Genomic DNA, 24,442 nt, shown 5'->3' on the forward strand with positions numbered 1-24,442 from the left:
TGATTTCATACGATGTAGGCACCCACTGGAATCTTGCAGACACCTGAGTAGAAATGCCTTCTCTCTAACAAAAAGACCCTGCTGGTGGTTATGTAGAAAATCTTACTCTTTGAATCTGGATGGCAAGGAACCTGAAGAACGAAGCTAATGAAACGTAAAATGGTGGTAATAACAGAACCTACTTCACAGGCTTGTTGTGAGGATTAATGAGTTAAAAACATGTCACATACTTAGAACAGTGCCTGGTACATAGTAAGTGCTTATAAATAAAAATTAATAGTACAGGGAGATCATAGTAAGTGCTTATAAAGAAAAAAATAATAGCACAGGGAGATCAGCTCGGTGCTTTGTGACCACCTAGAGGGGGAGGATAGGGAGGGTGGGAGGGAGAGGCAGGAGGGAGGGGATATAGGGATATATGTATGCATATAGCTGATTCACTTTGTTATACAGCAGAAACTAACACAACAGTGTAAAGCAATTATACTCCAATAACGATGTTAAAAAAATAGGAATTATTATTATTATTACTACTACTACTACTGAAGCAGTAGGACAGAAAATGTCTAGCCCTGTTTTTTTTTTTTTCCCCAGCTGAACCTAATCCTGACCCTGTATCGTGCAGCCACCCCCAAAGGATCTGGAGTAGAAGCATCCCTGGAGGATGAGGGTATAGACTTTGGAGCTCATTGCCGTCAAGCTTTAAGAACTCAGGTGAGTCATTTGACCTTTCTGAGCCTCCACCTTTCCATCTGTGAAATGGGTTCACTGGGTGATTGTGAGGATGAACTAAGATAATACACAAAAAGCTCTTTCTGCTGTGCCCGGTACACAGTAGGCGCTCAATGAATGGTAACGGTCATTGCCACCAGTATTCCCAGGCTTGGGGTCAGACTGGCTAACTCCTAATTCTGCCATTCTCAGCCACGTGACTTTGCTCAAATTATTCAGCCGCCCTGAGCTTCAGTTTCCCCATCTGTAAAATGGAGATATCAGCATTATCGACTTCACAGGGTTGTGAGTAGGAGGACCTGGGTGGCGCTTCCCATGGCTCCTGATAGAGAAATGCTCAATAAATGGGTGCTGTGGTGATGGGTGAGGCTCCTGGCTGGCTTTCAGGAGCCCATCCAGACCTGCAGCCAGATGCCTGGTGGGGAGTCCCCTGAGGGACTTCCCCGAAGTGGAGGCTGCCCTGACCCAGGCTGGGGAAGCACCCAAGGGTTCCTGGGACACGCTATGCAGAGCGGAAACCAAGGGCTCGCGGGACCCCTGAGCAGACCCCTGGTCACGGTTGGAAACTCACGCACTTGGGATTCCAGACACCAGCTTGAGCGGCCGCAGCACTCGAACTGCCCTCAGCGTTCTTAGGTCAAACTCCGTCCCAACTGTTGCCAAGATGCTGGAAGAAAGAAGCCAGAACAGAAAGCAGAAGGTGGGTTTCAGGGTCAGACAGGTGGGCGGGGGTTCAATGTGGTGGTGTATTGGCTGGGTGACCACAGGCAGGTGACTTGACATGGCTGGGCTTCGGTTTTGTCACCTGTAAACCAGTGTTAATAGTACCTGTTTCACAGGATAAAAGATGATTTACGAAGACCCCAGATAGGTGTATGGTCGATGATACTCAGTAAACATTCGGCTGAGAAGAACAGAAGCTTCCTGTGGCACCTGGTCGGGGGGACTTTCAGTGTATTTTGCAACTCACAATCAGGATGGATCCTGGGGAGGCTGGGAGGCCCTGGGGGAAGGACCGGGGGAGTGGCAGATCCTTTGGGGCTCGGGTCTCTTTATCAACTGGCAAGAAAGCAGTTTAGTGTTAAGATCCCAGCCAGCATGGGTTCAAATCTCAGCTCTGCCACTTCCCAGCTGGGTGACCTTGAGCAAGTTACTTCCCCTCTCCCTGCCTCAGTTCCCCCTTTTGTAAAACAGGGATCACAACAGTACCTACACATCAAAGGGGTGTGAGGATTAAATGAATTGATACATGTGAGGTGTTTGGCATTGTGCCCAGAACAAAGGAAGTGTACTAAGCTACTCAAACAACCCAAACAATGGGTGTAGCCCTGCTGGGGTGGACCAGCTGACATCAGCTCCAGAAGGCGGCTACAGACCCCGAACCTCAGGGCAAAAAGTCACTCCTGCAAATACAGGTGAGTAATAATCACGGTGATAGGTGAGAGGACCCTCCCTTAGAAAGCCCCCCCGTAAAGACCCCATCCTAAGACCTCATTTGTAAAAAGTATTGCTGGTGAGAAAAGGGGTCTCAGAGACCCTCCTCAACCCAAGGAACCCCCAGACGCGTTTCCTGAATAAGAAATGTAGTAGGAACCACCATGGGACTATGCCACAGAAGACGCTGTTGTTGGAGCCTCACATGATGGGCAAGAAATGCTGAAAAACAGAGGGCTCTGTGGTTAAGAGGAGGGAGACCACGCAAATAATTTGGGGGTGTCTTCAGTTTTGTCCAGGGATCTGGATCTTATGACTTTTACTTTGAACAACCATATCTGCATCTGTGAATACCCAGTATCTACATCTCTTTGTCTTTTTAAAAAATAAATTTATTTATTTATTTATTTTTGGCTGCGTTGGGTCTTCGTTGCTGTGCGTGGGCTTTCTCTAGTTGCGGTGAGCAGGGGCTACTCCTTGTTGCGGTGCGCGGGTTTCTCCTTGCGGTGGCTTCTCTTGTTGTGGAGCGTGGGCTCTAGGCGTGCGGGCTTCAGTAGTTGCGGCACATGGGCTCAGTAGTTGTGGCATGCGGGCTCAGTAGTTGTGGCTCGCGGGCTCTAGAGTGCAGGCTCAGTAGTTGTGGCACATGGGCTTAGCTGCTCTGCGGCATGTGGGATCTTCTCGGACCAGGGCTCGAACCTGTGTCCCCCACATTGGCAGGCAGATTCTTAACCACTGCGCCACCAGGGAAGTCCCATCCTTGTCTTTTTTTAAATTTAATTTTTATTTTATATTGGAGTATAGTTGACTTGCAATGTTGTGTTAGCTTCAGGTGTACAGCAAAGTGATTCAGTTATACATATACATACATCCACTCTTTTTCAGATTCTTTTCCCATAGAGATCATTATAGAATATTGAGTAGAGTTCCCTGTGCGATACAGTAGGTCCTTGGTGATTATCTATTTTATATATAGTACATCTCTTTGTCTTTGAGACAACCAGTATCTGCGTCTGTAAATAACCAATATTGGCACGCCTTTGTCTCAGGACTTTCTTTGAAGCTGAGACAGGCCCAGGGAGTGAATTGCCCTGTGAGAGCAGCCCTCCACCAAAGATTGCTGGGAGTAGGTGGATGAATTCCCCAGCTCCCTTGCCCCTCCTCCCAGATCCTCTGAGGTGTGAGCTCTACACAGGCTCCCAGAGAGGCTGAGCCCAGCTGCCCGCAGCGGGTTACCTGCTCGACCCTTCCTTCTCCCTTGTCTCCCCACCCTTGCCCCCCACCCACCCTTCCGGAGTCGCTTCCCAGATGAGCTACTTGCACTTGAATCCTTGTTTCACGGTCAATATGGAGGCACGGCACACCAAACTAAGACAGGGGTGTTCCCAGCTATCCCTAGAGCAGAGACGGGTCTATTAGGTTGGGCTGACCTCCTTTTCCACCATCAACAAATGCATATCTGAACACGTCCTGTGTGCTGGGCAAAGCAATACCTGAGGTCCTCCTTGCCCCACGGAGCTGATGTGGGAGAAAAATGTTTAACCAGAAAAGGCACACAGAGAATGAATCCGTCACAGGTGTCATGCGTTCTTAGAGAGAGCAGGGGAAAACCACTGCTCTGAGGGCACACAGCAGGTAGTGTTAACTCGTCTGGGACCCAGGGTGGACCCCGTCTCAAGCTGAGGGCTCATGGGAGAGGAGGAGGAATCTGGTCCGTGGGGGAAGAACTTTCCAGGCTGACGGAATGGCAGAGACGAAGAGCCTGGGGTGGGAAGGAGCTTGGCAAATTCAAAGAATGAGATGGCGCCTGGTGGGGATGTGGATGGTGCCACGAAGCTGAAGTATAGGTGGGGGCCATGCCATGCAACCCCAAAGAACTTTTCATTCATTGAATTCTATTTTTCTTCTCCTCTCCCAACTTTCCGATATTCACTGGCATTCCTAAAACTCCATCCTAGAGATCACCAGTCTATTTCACTTTCTTCCTTCTTGGCAGATAAAAGCCATTGGTGAGGGCATGCACAGTAAAATGACAAGCATTTGTGGAGTTTTCATTCACTCACTTCACAAACGTTAACTGGGCACCTACAATGTGCCAGGCCCTGTCTAGGTCCTGGGGACACGAGTCATAGGAATCCCTGTTTGCATGGGGGAGGCTGAGAATAAACGCAGTACATATGCCAGATGTCAGGGTGATGAGTACAAGGGAGAAAAGCAGTGCAGAGAAGGGGCTGCACTGGTAGCGTGGGGCAGGGTGAGGGGAGTGATGACACACGTATCAGTTGGTAAAGGCCAACTGCTCTTTCCTGCCTGGCAGGGAAGTAGTTCAGAGCTAAGGATGTTCAGACCAGCATTGCCCAGTAGAACTTTAAGAAGAGCCATGTGTTGGACATAGAGAACAGACTGGTGGTTGCCAAGGGGGAGGGGGTGGGGGAGGGATGGAGTGGGAGGCTGGGGTTAGCAGATGTAAGCTTTTATATATAGATTGGATGAACAACAAGGTCCTATTGTACAGCACGGAGAAACTATATTCAATATCCTATGACAAATCATAATGGAAAAGAATATAAAAAAAGAGAATGTATATATATGTATAAGTGAATCACTTTGCTGTATAGCAGAAATTAACACAACATTGCACATCAACTATACTTCCATTAAAAACAGAAAAGAAAAAAGGAAAACAAAAAAAGGAAAAAACAAGAAGAGCCGTGGGTGAAATTAAAAATTTTCCAGTAGCCACATTAAGAGTCAAAAGAAACAGGTAAAATTAACTTTAATAAATATAGTTTCTTTCACCTGGTGTATCAGAAGCATCATTTCGACAGGCAATCAATACGAAGACTATTCTCAAGACATTCTATCCATTCTTCCCTTCGGAGCACGTCTTTGAAATCCTGGTGCACATTCTACACGTATGGTACATCTCAGCTCAGGTGCTCAATGGCCACACGTGGCCAGTGGTGAATGGACCACACAGCTCAGTTATGGAGAAAGAGTCAGTGGGATAAAGATGTGACGTGAGCCACAGGAATATGTCAGAGGAAAACTCTAGGCAGAGGGACAGTCAGTGCAAAGGTACATGTGAGGAACAGCAAGGAGGCTAGTGTGGCTGGAACTGAGTGAGCCAGGGTGACAGTGGGAGGAGATGAGGCCTGGGGGGTGATGGGGCAGATGGCGCGGGGCCTTGTGGGCCACGGTGAGGACTTTGGCTTTTGCTCCGAGTGAAGTAGGAGCCATGGAGGGTTCTGAGCACTGAAGCGACATGATCTGACTTGTATTAAAATAAGACCCCGGGGCTTCCCTGGTGGCGCAGTGGTTGAGAGTCCGCCTGCCGATGCAGGGGACACGGATTCGTGCCCCGGTCCGGGAAGATCCCACATGCCGCGGAGCGGCTGGGTCCGTGCGCCATGGCCGCTGAGTCTGCGCGTCTGGAGCCTGTGCTCCGCAACGGGAGAGGCCACAACAGTGAGAGGCCCGCGTACCGCAAAAAAAAAAAAAAAAGACCCCTCTGGGGGTCAAGGCCAGAAGCTGGGAGACTAGGGGGGAGGTGACTGCCCTGGTCCAGGTGAGAGATGATGGGTTTAGACCCGGTCGTACTGGACACGAGGATAAAGCTGAGATGAACTCAGCTCTGCCCTTAGATGACTATCCAGTAAGTGGGTGAGAGATTCAAGTCCTTTTGGCTCCAGGGCTGTAGGAGGCAGGAACGAGGAGGAAATGAATACAGACAGGAGGGCTGGGGACAGCATGATTTTGGAGCCCAAGTCTGAAGAGGCAGCACAGCACAAAATGTTACAAAATCTTAGACCTGGAGTTAAACCCTGACCCTGAATTTGCCCTAACTTCTCTGAGCCTCTGAAATGCAGACAATCCAACCTCCCGCCTGCCCAGTGCAATCTTAGCTGGCACCCAAGGTGTACTATCTCCCGACCCCCTCCCTGGATGGATGACAAGGATTTAGGAGGAGAACAGGAGGAGGGGGAAGGCTTCTCAGGCCGAGAATGTCCTACAGAGGCAGAAGGCTTCCCTCAGGATACGTGGTGGGGGGAAACCGGAGGCAGAGAAGGTGGGTCTTGTCGTGTGGACAGTAGGGTCATGTAAGGTTTTGGAGCAGGGGAGGGATGTGATTAGGGTTGGCGTGAGGAAGACAAGCCTGACAGCTGAAAGGACAGATTGGTGGTGATGGAGGGAGGAATTAGGAGGCAGCCACAAGAGTCGACCAGCGTAATGAGGGCTAGAACTAGGACAAAGGCAGTGGGAGTACAAAGGAGGCCCCGATTTATATATAGCTGCCATTGACTGCTGTGCACCAGGAAACATGCCTGGGCTCATCAAGTCCTCCCTGCATCCCAGCAGTCAGCAGGATGAGTCCCATTTTACAGAGGAGGAAACTGAAGCCCAGATAAGTTACTAATGCATGGAGGTCCACACCACCAAGTAAGAATGTGAACCCAGGACCCCAGGACTCCTGAACCCCAGTTTTCTACCTCACATGGCTTGTTGGATGGGGTGGGGGCAATGGTGGGAAAGAAAGGGAAGGGAAGAATGGCTTTCTGATTATGACTGGAACACCAAGCGGTCCATTTATACAACCAGGGTTTACTGAGTACCTGCTATGCACCAGCCACTCAGGTAGGACCTGAGGATGCCACCATGAACAAAGTGACAATGAGTCAAAAAGGATCTTGCTGTGATTTATGTCATAGAGTGTTCTGCCTATGTTTTCCCCTAAGAGTTTGATAGTGTCTGGCCTTACATTTAGGTCTTTAATCCATTTTGAGCTTATTTTTGTGTATGGTGTTAGGGAGTGATCTAATCTCATACTTTTACATGTACCTGTCCAGTTTTCCCAGCACCACTTATAGAAGAGGCTGTCCTTTCTCCACTGTACATTCCTGCCACCTTTATCAAAGATAAGGTGACCGTATGTGCGTGGGTTTATCTCTGGGCTTTCTATCCTGGGAACATATGTATATGTATAACTGATTCACTTTGTTATAAAGCAGAAACTAACACACCATTGTAAAGCAATTATACTCCAATAAAGATGTAAAACAAAATTAAAATTAAAATGAAAAAAAAAGTGACAATGGGAAAATATACGGCATGTCAGATAGTGTGAAGCACTATGGAGAACAATACGGCAGCCACCAGGGCTTCCAATGGAAGGATGGAGCATGTGGTGGGAGAGAGGGATTAAGACTGGGCTACCTGAAGGATGGAGTTGTCAACTGAGATGGGGATGATGGAGGAAGGGGGTGGTTTGGAGGAAGGTCAAGAGCTGGATGGTGGACACGTTAAGTTTGGGAAGCCAGTTTTCTGTAATTCCCTCATTAAAACCTTCCAGTGGCTTCTACCTGGCTTAGAATAAAATCCAAACTGTAGCGTGACCATAAGACCTTGTGTGACTTTACTCCCACTGACTGCTCTGTGCTATACTCCAAGCACTTTGGTTTTCTGTTCTTCCAATGGGAAAACCTCTTTTCCACCATGGGAATGATATGTTGGCCATCTCTTCTACTTCAAACACTTGCTCCATCCCGTCAACTCTCTCCCTCTTTTCTTAGCTGGCCCTCTTCAAATCCTTCAGATTGCAGCTCAAATTTTTCTTCTCAGAGAGGATTTCCATGTCCCCTCCAGATAAAGAGAACCTTCACTCTCTGGAATTATATTGTTTATTAAGTTGAATATATTATTCACCTCCTCTTCTAGAATATCAGCTCCAGGAGGTCAGAGACATTTTTTTATTGGGGTATAGTTGTTTTACAATGTTGTGTTAGTTTCTACTGTAGAGCAAAGTGGAGTTCCCTGTGCTATACAGCAGGTTCTCATTAGTTCTCTATTTTATACATATTAGTGTATATATGTCAATCCCAATCTCCCAATTCATCCCACTCCCTTGGTGTCCATATATTTGTTCTCTACGACTGTGCAGAGACTTTTTTTTGGCAGTACCTGCAGCACCTTTCATGACGCAGCAGGTACTCAATGCATATTTGGTGAATGCGTCAGGCGTGGTCAAGGGTCAAGTAAGAATGTGATATCTGGTAGACCAGATATCCCAGGGTAGATAGATAAAATGAAAAAAGCCAAGAATCCCCAATGGAATGTTGGGGAGGGGCAAAAAAAAAAAAAAAAAAGAGACAAGTAGAGGAAAGATATTGGTGAAAAAGAGGGAGAAGTCACAGAGGCAGGAGGAGACCTGGCAGAAGAGTGTCATCTCTGAGGGTCAAGTTCAAAAGCGTTTCGAGAAAGGAGAGGTCATTGGTCTCCAGGGCAGCACAGAAATGAGTAAGATGCAAGGGATGAAAAGCATCCGTTACACACTGGGGAGTCTCGCCATGGTTGATGGCTGGAGAGAACAAGAGGAGAGGAACTGGAAACAAGAGCCTGGGTATGAGAAGGGAGTCTTTTTAGGGTGGAAGAGAACTGAGTATGTTTATGTGTCAAGAGAGAAAAGTCGATGATGTATCCCTTGGCCTTTAGAGCCATGCTGCCTGATACAGTAACCATTAGCTACATATAGTTATTTAAATATACATTTATAACTAAATTAGACATTCAGTTCCTCAGTCACACTAGTCACACTTACACATAACTATTTAAATTAGTCACACTTACACATAACTATTTAAATATATTATTAATTTAATTTAAATTAAATGAGAACTTCAGTTCCTCAGTCGACTTTTAAGCGCTTCACAGCCACATGTGGACAGTCGCATACAGAGAACATTTCCATCATTGTAGAAAGTTCCATTGGATGGTGTTGCTCTAGCATGTATCCCCAGTAGGGCAGGAATTTTCATCTGTTTTGCTCACAGCTGTATCCCCAGGACCTAAAACTGTGCCTGGCATAGAGTAGGTGCTCAATAAATGTTTGTTGAATGAATGAATGAATAAATAATGAAGTGAAATGTAGGAAAGCATAGTGATAACTAATAGACTATATTCCAGAAGAGATGGAAGGCTGTGTAGATGACGGGACTTGTCTTAAACTAGGAAAAAATCAGGGAAGACACAGATGGTTGTCTACTCGATAGACAATCCCACCCCCTCCCTTGCTAATGGAGCCCACCTTCCATCAAAGAGGCAGAAAATACCCAATAGTCTCTTTCTCCCAGGATTCCTTGCAAAGGGAGCATGGGTCACATGACCCAGTCTTGTGCTTAACAGGATCTGAGTGAAAGTCTGCTGGGTGCTTCTGGGAAAGAGTTTCCCTTCTTTGAGAAGAGTCACAGGGCAGGAGACAGTCCTTCCTCTTCTTTGGCCAGATGCTTTTGTGCCTACACAAGATGGCTGGGTAGACATCTTGGAACTGTGAGTAGTAAAAGTTACCAAGAAAAGTCCTTACACTGAAGATAGCAGAGTGGAAAGATGGAAAGGATTCCTTGGAGACACTGCTGAGCTGCAGAACCAACACTGCAACCAAGCTCCCAGCCTGCAGACTTCCTGTAATGTGGATAACAAACACTCTTCCTAGCAGTTAAGAGCCAGAGAGCCCTGGTTCAAATCCCAGTTCTGCCAATCACTAGCTGTGTGGCCTTGGGCAAGATACTCAACTTCTCTGTGCCTCAGTTTCCTGAGCTGTAGAATGGGGATGATCATAGTACTTCCCTTTATAGGTGTGGGAATTTAGGTGATATGCTTAGCACTGTGCTTGGAATTTAGTCAGTTCTATATAAATGTTTGCTATCATCATCATCATCATCATCATCATCATTTAAATTTTTATTTTGTTACTTGCCCCTAAGTTATACCAGAACTCACTGATCAAGGAACCAACATTCATTGAGTTTATTCTCTTTGCCAGGTATATGCTAATGGCCTTACATACTGAGGTCCCATTTTTTTTTTTTTTTTTTTTTGCGGTACGCGGGCCTCTCACTGCTGTGGCCTCTCCCGTTGCGGAGCACAGGCTCCGGAACGCGCAGGCTCAGCGGCCATAGCTCACGGGCGCAGCTGCTCCGCGGCATGTGGGATCCTCCCGGACCGGGGCACGAACCCGTGTCCCCTGCATAGGCAGGCGGACTCTCAACCACTGCGCCACCAGGGAAGCCCACTGAGGTCCCATTTTATGCTTCAGCATCTTTACCAGGTGAATGCTCTACACTCAGTTCATTGACAGGGGAACCGAGACCCTGAGGGGTTAACTACTTGCCTACAGTCACACAGCTAACATGTGGTGCCTGTGTCCTGAGTCTGGCTTTGCTACACCTAGGGAGCCTAGGGCCCAGCGAGAGCCCCAGACTGCTGCCCCTGGTTAACTCCACCACACTCACTTACCCTGTCCTGGGACCTCAGCCAATTTTATACCTCCACTAACTTAAGTGTAAGAAGGAGCTAGATTTTTCTCTAGCTGGCTGGAAATCAGAATGTCAATAAATATTTGCAGAGGAGCAACTACTATGTGCCAGGTGGGTGAGGAGGGGAACATGTGCAAAGGCCCTGGGGCTGGAGAGACCTTATGGTGAAGAGTGAAGTTGCCAGATGAGAGGGAGGGGCAGGGGACAGGAGAATGAGAAGGAGATGTTAGCGTGGTTGGAAAGCAGGGGAGAGGAGGGGGGATGTCGTCAAACCCCTGACCTCTGGTTAGAAGAAGCACCTGCCCACACTATTTACAATAGCCAAGACATGGAAGCAACCTAAATGTCCATCGGCAGATGCATGGATTAAGAAGATGTGGGATATATACACAATGGAATATTACTCAGCCATAAAAAAGGAATGAAATAATGCCATTTGCAGCAACATGGATGGACCCAGAGATTATCAACTAACTGAAGTAAGCCAGACAGAGAAAGACAAATATCATATGACAATATGATATCACTTATATGTGGAATCTAAAAAATGATACAAATAAACTTATTTACAAATCATAAATAGATCCACAGACACAGAAAACAAACTTACGGTTACCAAAGGGGAAAGGAAGGAGAAGGATATATTAGGAGTTTGGGATTAACATATACACACTATATATATAAAATAGATAAACAACAAGGACCTACAGTATAGCACAGGGAACTATACTCAATGTTTTGTAATAACCTATAAGGGAAAAGAATCTGAAAAAGAATCCATATATGTGTGTGTGTGTGTGTGTATATATATATGTAAGAATGTATATACATACATATATGTGTATAACTGATTCACTTTACTGTACCCCTGAAACTAACACAACACTGTAAATCAACTATACTTCTATAAAAAAAATTTTTTTTAATTAAAAAGAGAAGCACCTGCCCTCATAGATCTGGGTCCAATCTTCCTGAGATGAGTATTTAGGAGCATAACTACTGCCCGTACAGTCTATATTCTTGCCATTCATAGATTTTTCAAATCTTCTTCAAGTTCATTCCTGTATCACCTAGATTTTAGCTTCTCTTGGGAAACTATTTCTAAAATTCCTTTTTTAAACCCTGAATTGCAGAGAGTTGAGATAATCACTTTTTCAGTTCATGGCATAGCTTCGCCTTTGGTCTGTGCAATACCCCTCTCTTGTTTGTTCGTTCGTTCATTCATCATTCATTCCTTTTTATCTCCATGTTCTACTTTCATTCTTTTTCCCTGAGACTGATATGTCTAATTTTGTCTTATTGGAGTGCATTCTTGTAAAACGTGTTTTATTTTGAGTGCATATATTTTAAATTTACACGAATGGCATGAAGTTAGGAATATTCTGTTGTTCTCTGTTTTCAGCCAATGAAAACAGAACAGCAGACGTGCATTCTGGGGCTCTCACTGGTCCCCAGGCTCCCTAGGTGCAGCAGCCACATCCCACCTCCCCATCCCCCAGGGACAGACACCAGGCGGCCTCCAGATCCTCTTCCACAGATGGCGATGGAGTGAATATACCCATACTCAATCCTTACAGACCCGGTGAAAGTCTCCCTGAGATGGGTGGCTGGGAGCATAACTGTTGGTGGGTCTGCACTTAACTGGACTAGGCACTGCCGATGACCCTCCAGGGTGGCCACGCCCCCATGAGTGGGGAGGATCTTCCTCTGTCCCCAAATCCCACTAACCCTTGACTTAACCACCTTTCTAATTTTTTCCACTCTAAGAGGCACGCAGAGATACTCACTGTTCTCATTTTCATCTTTCTGATTACAAGTGATTTTGAGTACCATGTCATCTACTGATTAGCTTTTCAGACTTCTCTTCCCTAACCTGTCGGATCCCATTTTTTGCCTGCTTTCCTCTTGGGGTTGCTGTGTTATTTTTGGTTTTGGTTATTATTATTAGTTTTATTGAAGTATAGTTGATTTACAATGTTGTGTTAATTTCTGCTGTACAGCAAAGTGATTCAGTATATATATATATTCTTTTTCATATTTTTTTCCATTATGGTTTATTAAAGGATATTGAATATCGTTCCCTGTGCTATGCAGTAGTGCCTTGTTCTTTACTCAGTCTACGTATAATAGTTTGCATCTTGTAGTCCCAAACGCCCAGTCCAACCCTCCCCCGATCCCCCCACTTGGCAGGGGTTGCTGTGTTATTGTTGTTGACTATTCCCCCCTATAATCTTGATCAGTGCTGCCCAATATGGTAGCCATCGGCTGCATGTGGACACTGAGCTCCCGAAACATGGCCAGTGTGAGTGAGAAGCTGAGTTTTAAATTGTATTTACTTTTAATTCATTTCCATTAAGAGTAGTCACATGTCATAGAGAACACATTTGTGGCTGCCAAAGGAGAGAGGGGGTAGGAGAGGGATGGATTAGGAGTTTGAGATTAGCAGGTGCAAATTATTATATATAGAATGGATAAACAACAAGGTCCTACTGTATAGCACAGGGAACTATATTCAAGATCCTCTAATAAACCATAATGGAAAAGAAAAAAAAAGTCACATGTGCCTAGGGGTCCCATAATGAACGGCTGTGAGCTATTTATCCCTGGTCACTTTTTTTCTACCATCCATCCTATGCACTATTTACAAACACTACTTTAGTTCTTACCACAAGTCAGGTGTTATTTTAAATGATTATAAATATTAACTCATTTCAAACTCCTAACAGCCCATAGGTAGATGCTAGTCTCTCCATTTTATCGATGAGAAAACTGAGGCACAGAGAGGTGGAGTAACTTGCTCAAGGATTTGTAGGACATTGTACAGCTAGGATCTGGATGTGGGAACCAAAGTGTCCCCATTATGTCCTTATCTGAACAGAACATCTTAGTTTTCATATAATCAAGTTTTTTGTTTGTTTGTTTTGCTTTAGAGTTTGTGCTTTTAAATTTGAGAAGTCCTTCCCCCTCCCTGGGTGGCACAGATATTCTCTTGCCTTTTCTCCCTTAATGTGAAGTTCTTACCACTCACACAATGTCCTCTCAAGTGCCTTAACATTTGCATGGAACAGTTCTTCCTCTTATTTGTCTTTATTTGAAGTAGAGGATGGCACAAAAGGGCACGTTTCTATTTTGGGTGATTCCTGAAGCTGTGTTAAAGTGCAGTGTTTTCTTAAATAAAAAGGAGCAGAAGCAGATGCAAGAGTCCCCGAATGTGCAAGGTAAGTGATTCTAGAAAAGACGAGGGCCACAGAGGGGTGGGTTTGCTGGGGACAAAAAGGGGATAGATGTTGCGTGAAGGTCTGTGGATTTGGAGATGAGCAGGTCGTGGTGGGCCTCCTGAAGGGCCTTATCGCATTGCATTGCTGATTGCAAGGCTGAAGGAGGCGGGGGAAGAGAAACCTCTCCTTGAGAGACTGAGATGAGAAGGGGGGGAAGAGAATGTGGCAACTTGAGGGAGGTGGGGGCAGAGTGTCTTCCAAATAGAGGAGATCTGTCCAAGTTTGCAAGCAAAGAGCATTGTGTCCCCAGAGAAGGACAGCCTGAAGATCCAAACGAGATATCTGATGGAGTAAAGTTCTCAAGGAAATGGATAACTACGTTTTCAATTTAATTCCCAGACATTTAGTGGGCACCTCCTACAGGAGAGGCACTTGTGGAGCAAAATAAAAACAAAAGCTAAACTCTCACCCGCAGCTGGTGGGCACTGCAATTGGTTCCACCACTTGGGAAAATTGTTAGGCAGTTTCTGCCAAAGCTAAACAGATTCCACCCCATGACCCAGAAATTCCACCCAGGAATACCTCCCATAGAAATGGGAGCTGTGGTCACTGAATGACAAGTAGGAGTGTCAACAGTACTTTTTTCTGTAATAGCCCCAGAGTGAAAAGTATCCAAATGCCTATCACCAGCATAGTAGATAAACAGCCATGAGAATGAATGACCTACAGCTACGGCTACAACATGGATGGATCCCACACATACAATGTCAAGGGAAAGAAGCCAATGAGAGCACACCTTATGATCCCAAGTGTTTACAGTTCAAGAATAAGCAAGATCACCCGCCAGGGTGGGTGGGGCTGGGAGCTGAGGCTCGGGCTTCGGAGGTCGGAGTCCAGGGAGAGGACTGGGGTTGGCGGCATGAACACAGCCTGAAGGGGGCTAGTGTGCCACAGCTAGCCGGGAGGGAGTCTGGGAAAAAGTCTGGAACTGCCTAAGAGGCAAGAGACCATTGTTTTGGGGTGCGTGAGGAGAGGGGATTCAGAGCACCACCTAAACGAGCGCCACAGAGAGGCGCCAGCTGTGGCTATCAGCACGAACCCCAGAGACGGGCATGAGACGCTAAGGCTGCTGCTGCTGCCACCAAGAAGCCTGTGGGCGAGCACAGGTCACTCTCCACACCTCCCCTCCCGGGAGCCTGTGCAGCCCGCCACGGCCAGGGTCCTGTGATCCAGGGACAACTTCCCCAGGAGAACACACGTCATGCCTCAGGCTGGTGCAACGTCATGCAGGACTCTGCCACCAAAGGCTCGCCCTGCATCCGTACCCCTCCCTCCCCCCGGCCTGAGTGAGCCAGAGGCCCCGAATGAGCTGCTCCTTTAACTCCGTCCTGTCTGGGCAGGGAACAGAGGCCCTCAGGCGACTTACACGCAGAGGCGGGGCCAAATCCAAAGCTGAACCCCAGGAGCCGAGCGAACAAAGAAGAGAAAGGGAAATCTCTCCCAGCAGCCTCAGGAGCAGCGGATTAAATCTCCACAATCAACTTGATGTACCCTGCATCTGTGGAATACCTGAATAGACAATGAATAAACGCCCAAAATTGAGGCAGTGGACTTTGGGAGCAACTGTAGACTTGGAGTTTGCTTTCTGCATCTGATTTGTTTCTAGTTTTATGTTTATCTTAGTTTAGAATTTAGAGCTTATTATCACTGGTAGATTCGTTTATTGATTTGGTTGCTCTCTGCCTTTTTAAAAAAAATATATACATATTTTTTCCTTTTTTTCTGAGTGTGTATGTGTATGCTTCTTTGTGTGATTTTGTCTGTATAGCTTTGCTTTTACCATTTGTCCTAGGGTTCTGTCTGTCCTTTTATTTTATTTTATTTTTTTTATAGTTTTTAGCACTTGTTATCATTGGTGGATATGTTTTTTGCTTTGGTTGCTCTTTTCTATCTTCCTTATTTTTAAATTACTTAAAAAATTTTTTAATAATATTTTAATTTTTTAAACTTTAATAACTTATTTTATTTTAATTATTATTTTTCTTTCTTTTTTTCCCTCCCTTTTTTTCTGGGCCGCATGGCTGACAGGGTCTTGGTGCTCTGGCGGGTGTCAGGCCTGAGCCTCTGAGGTGGGAGAGCCAAGTCCAGGACATTGGTGCACCAGAGACCTCCCAGCCCCATGTAATATCAAATGGTGAAAGCTCTACCAGAGATCTCCATCTCAATGCTAAGACCCAGCTTCACCTGACAACCAGCAAGCTACAGTGCTGGACACCCTATGCCAAACAACTAGCAAGACAGGAACACAACCCCACCCATTAGCAGAGAGGCTGCCTGAAATCATAAGTTCACAGACACCCCAAAACACACCACCGGATGCAGTCCTGTCCACCAGAAAGACAAGATCCAGCCTCATCCACCGGAACACAGGCACCAGTCCTCTCTACCAGGAAGCCTACACAACACACTGAACCAACCTTACCCACTGGGGGCAGACACCAAAAACAATGGGAACTACGAACCTGCAGTCTGAGAAAAGGAGACCCCAAACACAGTGAGTTAAGCAAAATGACAAGACAGAGAAACACACAGCAGATGAAGGAGCAAGGCAAAAACCCAGCAGACCAAACAAATGAAGAGGAAATAGGCAGTCTACCTGAAAAAGAATTCAGAGTAATGATAGTAAAGATGATCTAAAATCTTGGAAACAGAATGGAGAAAATACAAGAAATGTTTAACAAGGACCTAGAAGAATGAAAGAGCAAACAAACAATGATGAGCAACACAATAAATGAAATTAAAAATTCTCTAGAAGGAATCAATAGCAGAATGACTGAGGCAGAAGAACGGATAAGTGACCTGGAAGATAAAATAGTGGAAATAACTACTGCAGAGCAGAATAAATAAAAAGAATGAAAAGAATTGAGGACAGTCTCAGAGACCTCTGAGACAACATTAAACACAGCAACATTAGAATTATAGGGGTCCCAGAAGAAGAAGAGAAAAAAAAAAGCACTGAGAAAATATTTGAAGAGATTATAGTTGAAAACTTCCCTAATATGGGAAAGGAAATAGTCAACCAAGTCCAGGAAGTGCAGAGAGTCCCATACAGGATAAATCCAAGGAGAAACGCCAAGACACATATTAATCAAACTATCAAAAATTAAATACAAAGAAAAAATATTAAAAGCAGCAAGGGAAAAGCAACAAATAACATACAAGGGAATCCTCATAAGGTTAACAGCTGATCTTTCAACAGAAACTCTGCGAGCCAGAAGGGAGTGGCAGGACATATTTAAAGTGATGAAAAGGAAAAATTTACAACCAAGATTACTCTACCCAGCAAGGATCTCATTCAGATTCTACGGAGAACTTAAAACCTTTACAGACAAGCAAAAGCTAAGAGAATTCAGCACCACCAAACAAGCTTTACAACAAATGCTAAAGGAACTTCTCTAGGCAGGAAACACATGAGAAGGAAAAGATCTACAAAAACGAACACAAAACAACTAAGGAAATGGTAATAGGAACTTACATATCGATAATTACCTTAAATGTATATGGATTAAATGCTCCAACCAAAAGACATAGACTGGCTGAATGGATACAAAAACAAGACCCATATATATGCTGTCTACAAGAGACCCACTTCAGACCTAGGGACACATAAAGACTGAAAGTGAGGGGATGGAAAAAGATATTCCATGAAAATGGAAATCAAAAGAAAGCTGGAGTAGCAATTCTCATATCAGACAAAATAGACTTTAAAATAAAGATTATTACAAGAGACAAAGAAGGACACTACATAATGATCAAGGGATCAATCCAAGAAGAAGATATAACAATTTTAAACATTTATGCACCCAACATAGGAGCACCTCCATACATAAGGCAAATGCCAACAGCCATAAAAGGGGAAATCGACAGTAACACAATCAGAGTAGGGGACTTTTTAACACCCCACTTTCACCAATGGACAGATCATCCAAAATGAAAATAAATAAGGAAACTTATTAAAAGCAACTATATGCCAAAAAAAGGGACAACCTGGAAGAAATGGACAAATTCTTAGAAAAGCACAACCTTCTGAGACTGAACTAGAAAGAAATAGAAAATATAAACAGACCAATCACAAGCACTGAAGTTGAGACTGTGATTACAAATCTTCCAGCAAACAAAAGCTAAGGACCAGATGGCTTCCCAGGCAAATTCTATCAAACATTTAGAGAAGAGCTAACATCTATCCTTCTTATACTCTTCCAAAATATAACAGAGGGAGGAAGACTCTCAAACTCATTCTACGAGACCACCATCACCCTGATACCAAAACCAGACAAAGATATCACAAAGAAAGAAAACTACAGGCCAATATCACTGATGAAGATAGATGCAAAAGTCCTCAACAAAACACTAGCAAACAGAATCCAACAGCACATTAAAAGGATTATACAACCATGATCAAGTGGGGTTTATCCCAGTAATGCAAGGATTCTTCAATATACACAAATCAATCAATGTGATACACCATATTAACAAATTGAAGGATAAAACCATATGATAATCTCAACAGATGCAGAAAAAGCTTTCAACAAAATTCAACACACATTAATGATAAAAGCTCTCCAGAAAGTAGGCATAGAGGGAACCTACCTCAACATAATAAAGACCATATATGACAAACCCACAGCCAACATTGTTCTCAATGGTGAAAAACTGAAACCATTTCCACTAAGATAGGAACAAGACAAGGTTTCTCACTCTCACCACTATTATTCAACATAGATTTGGATTTTTTAGCCAGAGCAATTAGAGATGAAAAAGAAATAAAAGGAATCCAAATCGGAAAAGAAGAAGTATAGCTGTCACTGTTTGCAGATGACATGATACTAAATATAGAGAATCCTAAAGATGCTACCAGAAAACTACTAGACCTAATCAATGAATTTGGTAGAGTAGCAGGATACAAAATTAATGTACAGAAATCTCTTGCATTCCTATACACTAATGATGAAAAATCTGAAAGAGAAATTAAGGAAACTCCCATTTACCACTGCAACAAAAAGAATAAAATACCTAGGAATAAGCCTAACTAAAGAGACAAAAGACCTGTATGCAGAAAACTATAAGCCACTGATGAAAGAAATTAAAGATGGTACAAACAGATGGAGAGATATACCATGTTCTTGGATTGGAAGAATCAACATTGTGAAAATGACTATACTACCCAAAGCAATCTACAAGTTCAATGCAATCTCTATCAAACTACCAATGGCATTTTTCACAGAACTCGAACAAAAAATTCCACAATTTGTATGGAAACACAAAAGACCCTGAATAGCCAAAGCAACCTTGAGAGAGAAAAACAGAGCTGGAGGAATCAGGCTCCCAGCCTTCAGACTACACTAAAAAGCTACAGTAATCAAGACAGTATGGTACTGGCACAAAAACAGAAATATAGATCACTGGAACAGGATAGAAAGCCCAGAGATAAACCCACACACAGATGGTCACCTTGTTTTTGATAAAGAAGTCAAGAATACACAATGGAGAAAAGACAGCCCCTTCAATAAGTGGTGGTGGGAAACCCGGACAGCTACACATAAAAGAACACTCCCTAACACCATACACAAAAATAAGTTCAAAGTGGATTAAAGACCTAAATGTAAGGCCAGACACTATAAAACTCTTAGAGGAAAACATAGGCAGAACACTCTATGACATAAATCACAGGAAGATCCTTTCTGACCCACCTCCTAGAGAAATGGAAATAAAAACAAAAATAAACAAATGAGACCTAATGAAACTTAAAAGCTTTTGCACAGCAAAGGGAAGCATAAGCAAGACGAAAAGGCAATCCTCAGAATGGGAGAAAATATTTGCCAACGAAGCAACTGACAAAGGATTAATCTCCAAAATTTACAAGCAGCTCATGCAGCTCAATATCAAAAGAACAAACAACCCAATCCAAAAATGGGCAGAAGACCTAAATAGACATTTCTCCAAAGATATACAGATTGCCAACAAACACATGAAAGAATGCTCAACATCACTAATCATTAGAGAAATGCAAATCAAAAGTACAATGAGGTATCAGCTCACATCAGTCAGAATGACCATCATTAAAGTCTACAAACAATAAATGCTGGAGAGGGTGTGGAGAAAAGGGAAACCTCTTGCACTGTTGGTGGGAATGTAAATGGATACAGCCACTATGGAGAACAGTATGGAGGTTCCTTAAAAAACTAAAAATAGAACTACCATATGACCCAGCAATCCCACTACTGGGCATATACACTGAGAAAACCATAATTCAAAAAGAGTCATGTACCACAATGTTCACTGCAGCTCTACTTACAGGAGCCAGGACATGGAAACAACCTAAGTGTCCATTGACAGATGAATGGATAAAGAAGATGTGGCACATCTATACAATGGAATATTACTCAGCCATAAAAAGAAACGAAATTGAATTATTTGTAGTGAGATGGATGGACCTAGAGACTGTCATACAGAGTGAAGTAAGTCAGAAAGAGAAAAACAAATACCGTATGCTAACACATATATATGGAATCTAAAAAAAAAAAAAAAGGTCATGAAGAACCTAGGGGCAGGACGGGAATAAAGACACAGACCTACTAGAGAATGGACTTGAGGAAACGGGGAGGGGGAAGGGTAAACTGGGACAAAGTGAAAGAGTGTAATGGACATATATACACTACCAAATGTAAAATAGACAGCTAGGGCTTCCCTGGTGGCGCAGTGGTTGAGAGTCCGCCTGCCGATGCAGGGACACGGGTTCGTGCCCCGGTCCGGGAAGATCTCACATGCCGCGGAGCGGCTGGGCCCGTGAGCCATGGCCGCTGAGCCTGTGCGTCCGGAGCCTGTACTCTGCAACGGGAGAGGCCACAACAGTGATAGGCCCGAGTACAGAAAAAAAAAAAAAGCTAGTGGGAAGCAGCTGCATAGCACAGGGAGATCAGCTTGGTGCTTTGTGTCCACCTAGAGGGGTGGGATAGGGTGGGTGGGAGGGAGACCCAAGAGGGACGAGATATGGGGATATATGTATAGCTGATTCGCTTTGTTATACAGCAGCAACTAACACAAAATTGTAAAGCAATTATACTGCAGTAAAGGTGTTAAAAAAAAAAAGAAGAAGCAAGAATAATCTATGCTGTACCATAGCAGGATGGGGTTACTGGCAACTGGAGGTGAACGAGAGGGTTTCTGGGGCTTAAGGATGTTCTGTTTCTTGAATTGTGTGCTGGTTACATGAGTACGTTCGGTTGTTGAAAATTATTCAAACTGTATTCATATACATGTGATTTTCTCTTTGTACGTTCTACTTCTAAATATAAAGCTATAACCCACAGATTTAGAAAGAAGCTAACATTTGTTCAGTGCTTGCTGTGGGTCAGGTGGTGTGCATTATTTTATCCAATCCTCACGACGACCCTATGAGGTAGGGTGGAAAGTATCTGGTATACGTTCCAGATCAGAGAGGTTAAATCAGTGCTCCAAGCTCACACAGCTAGTACATGGCTGAGCTGGGTTTTGATCCCCTGTTCCATTCATTCTAACTACTCTGCCATACGTCCCAGGCTTGGGAAAGTGATGGGACATGGACATCTCTGAGACAGAGGAGAAAAAGGAAACAAAAAAGAGACGATGATGCCAGGAAAATGGAAAGGAAGGGAGTTCATAAAAGTGACTACCAACACCTCAAGAAAAAGTTGGCAAGATCCCAAGGAATCATGGAAAGGTGGGAAGAAGATGTGGGGTGAATTTAATAAGGCGTTGACTAATGATGAAGAAGCATTGAGGGATACTGAAGATCCAGCCAAAGGGACACCGTGCAGGAAAGGTTTTCTTGTGCCGTTCTGGCCTCAGTGATCACTTCCCAACATGGCAACAATGAACACTTTATACAGTCTTACTTTTCCAGAGCCCCGTTCATGGGCATCATCATCATGGAAGATGAGCTGACACCCACTTCGATGATGGGCAAACTGAGGTTGCAAGAAGCCAAGTGTCTTCTCTGAGATCACACACTGGTTAATTTCAGAGCTGACCCTGAACTGAAGCTTTCTGACTCTACTCTGCCCCAAGGGGTAAAGCCTCTATCCCAGCAAAGCTGCTCATTCAACCTCCCTGCTTCTCCCTCCGCTCCTTTATCTAGAGAATCTCCTCCCCACCGATCTACACTCTGCCCCGCTTCAAAACTGCCTCTTTCATTGTCCAGTCTCACCCCTGACTCCCTTCTATTCCATCTCATAACCTGCAGGGCCTCAGGTTACATCAGAGCCATGCCAGCCCATGAAACTTTCTGTGAACATTTCAGGAACATTCTATTCTGAGCTATCCAATATGGCAGCCAACAGCCATGAATTAAAATGTGACTAAGCAACTAAATTTTTCGTTTGATTTAATTTTCATTGATTTACATTTATATTTAAGTAGCCATGTGTAGCTAGTGGCTACTCTGCTGTATCGTGCAGTTCGATAGTCGCATTATAGAGTGCATTACATCATCGGGGGCACGTAGTTGGTCACACACTGGTGTGTGCTGATTATTCCCCGTTTGCCCCCCAGATCCATTCTCTAGCTTGCTCTTGCCCTGCCAAGGTCAGCCCTGGGGACTATATCTCCCAGAATACTTGGTTCTGCTTCCTGTTGGGTTGGCCAGTGGGAGGCACCGGTAGAAGATGAGGGAGAGAGGCTGGAGTATTTCCTCCGTACCCTTTCCCTGGTTCTGAGCCTAGTCCTCCCTGTGTGGCTCTGCCTTTATGGGGTTCCAGGAGTGTAGGGACAGCAATGACTTCCTTCACGGGATCTCAACATCCATGACCTGTTTCCTCGACCTGCCCTCACCTCTTAGGGAGTTTCTTCATGACACGCTTTTCATCTGAAACCACTTGGTGGGTGGATTCTGTTTCCTGTGGGGACCTTGACTGATGAAAGGGGGAATGGCTGACCATGAAGCCTGCCCATCTATCTGATGGTTCCTAAAGCCCCCAGTTTCTGAGACAAAGGTCTCTGGAGAGGCAGGATTCAATTCTAGGTTTCCTCACCTCAGGAGGCAGGAATACTCTGCTGCCTTTTCCAAATCAGATTTCAAATTAGGGGCAAGACATTCTGCCAGGTTCCTGCTTCACCCCATTTTAAGGCAAGAACAAGTCCTCAGGGCAGGAAGTCCAAGAAACAGGGGAGGTGGGTGGAAGAAGATAGGGGCGTCTCTTAAAGCTGCCCTAAGGTAGGACTTGTAAGGAGGTGACACGGATCAAAGTGTGGAGCTTGGCTGTCGTGAAGACCTGCAGCAGAGACTGCTTTTTGTTTCTTCTTCCCGGGCACTTAGCTAGATTCCATTTCCCAGCCTTGCAGGTAGGTGCCTCAGTTTCCTCACTGGGAGAATGGAGAATTCTATAAAAGCTTTTTCTTCTTACGGACAGCGGCAGGATTAAATGTGACCATTCATGAAAAGTGCTGAGCGTACCGCCTGATGCCTAGTAAGCCCTCAGGAAGTAGCGGTCACGGTGATCTGAACTTCTCTCCTTCCCCCGGCAAACCAAAAGCTTTGAAACCACCCCTGCTATCGACTCTGACAAATTTCAGGCCCCAAGGTATCGGGAGCCGGGGAGGGGAGAATCAGAGCTTGAGGCTGGGATTAGAGCCAAAGACCAACTCAGGAAAGGCTATCACATTCCCATGATCCTTTTGCTGTCCCAGGAGGGCTCGACACCCCGTTTCTCATTCTGACCTCAGACTAACTCTGCAGGAATTAGCCCTGCTGCTTTGGGGCTCAGATCAGCTGCTTCTGGATCCGGGAGTTCCACTGGGGACCCGGAATTTGGAGGGCCTGGTGGAGTCCTCAGGAGTAACAGAGGGAACAAACTGTAGTTTAATTAAGGGCATCCCACATTTTGTGGGGGTTATTCTTATGAATATAACCAGCCTGGAGGTATGGGTGATTGGACACATGCCTTAGAACCGATTGGGTTTTTCTCCTTCATTAATTAAAATGTGAATCACAGCTGACTCACTGAAGAAGGAAAACGGTCAATGAACAATTCCGACTTCCTCTCTCCTTCCTTGCTTGGAGAGATGAGTCAGCAGATGTCCGGATCCAAAAATGAGAAGGAAAAAAAAAAAAAGAAAGCAGAAGAGACGCAGGGCTTGGAGAGCAAGCAGCAAAATGAACCTGAGTCAGTTTATTCTTTGTCTTAGAAGAATGTCCCCAAATTCCCGTCCCAAGGCCAAGCAGCCAAACCCTCTAGTGAGCCTGCCTCTGTTTCTCATTTTTACACAGACCTACAGGCACCCTGAGTTCTAAACAAGCCCTGACAATCTCCTTTCTTGCTTTCTTCAGGCAAAGGCGGGCCCCTCACCATGCCAAGACCACCTCACATCTCCATGCCCCAGATCAATAGGAAAGGGCCATGGGGAGCAAGATTAGAAGATTCCAGAAGTGGGGGGACCTTTCAGGATCAGGGCAGCCATGGAGCCTAACGGCTAAAAACATGGCACCTGGAGCCCGGCAGGGTCTAAATCCTGGCTCTGCATAGCCCTGGGAGAGTTAGTCCATCTTTCTGAGCCTCAGTTTCCTCATCTATGAAATGGGGATAGTAAAGAAACCTACTCACAGTAGAATAGTAAGTAAGCACCCATTAGAAGTTAGCAATGATACTACTCATTAGAAAAAAAATAATCCATTGATTTCTGCTTTACCCGGAAGGTCAGTAGGATGCACAGTGC

At 44.8% G+C, this 24,442-nt stretch overlaps 1 protein-coding gene across 12 annotated transcripts in view; it reads right to left on the bottom strand.

Moving 5' to 3' along the window:
• The window catches only part of CACNA1A (calcium voltage-gated channel subunit alpha1 A), a 345,736-nt gene that overhangs the window by 124,576 nt on the left and 196,718 nt on the right, over positions 1–24,442 (bottom strand). For all 12 annotated transcript variants that reach the window (XM_060297032.1, XM_060297031.1, XM_060297037.1 and 9 more), the window contains one exon: positions 1,308–1,399. In XM_060297032.1, coding sequence (XP_060153015.1) covers positions 1,308–1,399 — 92 coding nt within the window. The remainder of the gene's footprint in view (positions 1–1,307; positions 1,400–24,442) is intronic.

This window comes from Globicephala melas, chromosome 3 (genome assembly GCF_963455315.2).
Source record: "Globicephala melas chromosome 3, mGloMel1.2, whole genome shotgun sequence".
In the NCBI taxonomy this organism is placed as follows: Eukaryota; Metazoa; Chordata; class Mammalia; order Artiodactyla; family Delphinidae; genus Globicephala; species Globicephala melas.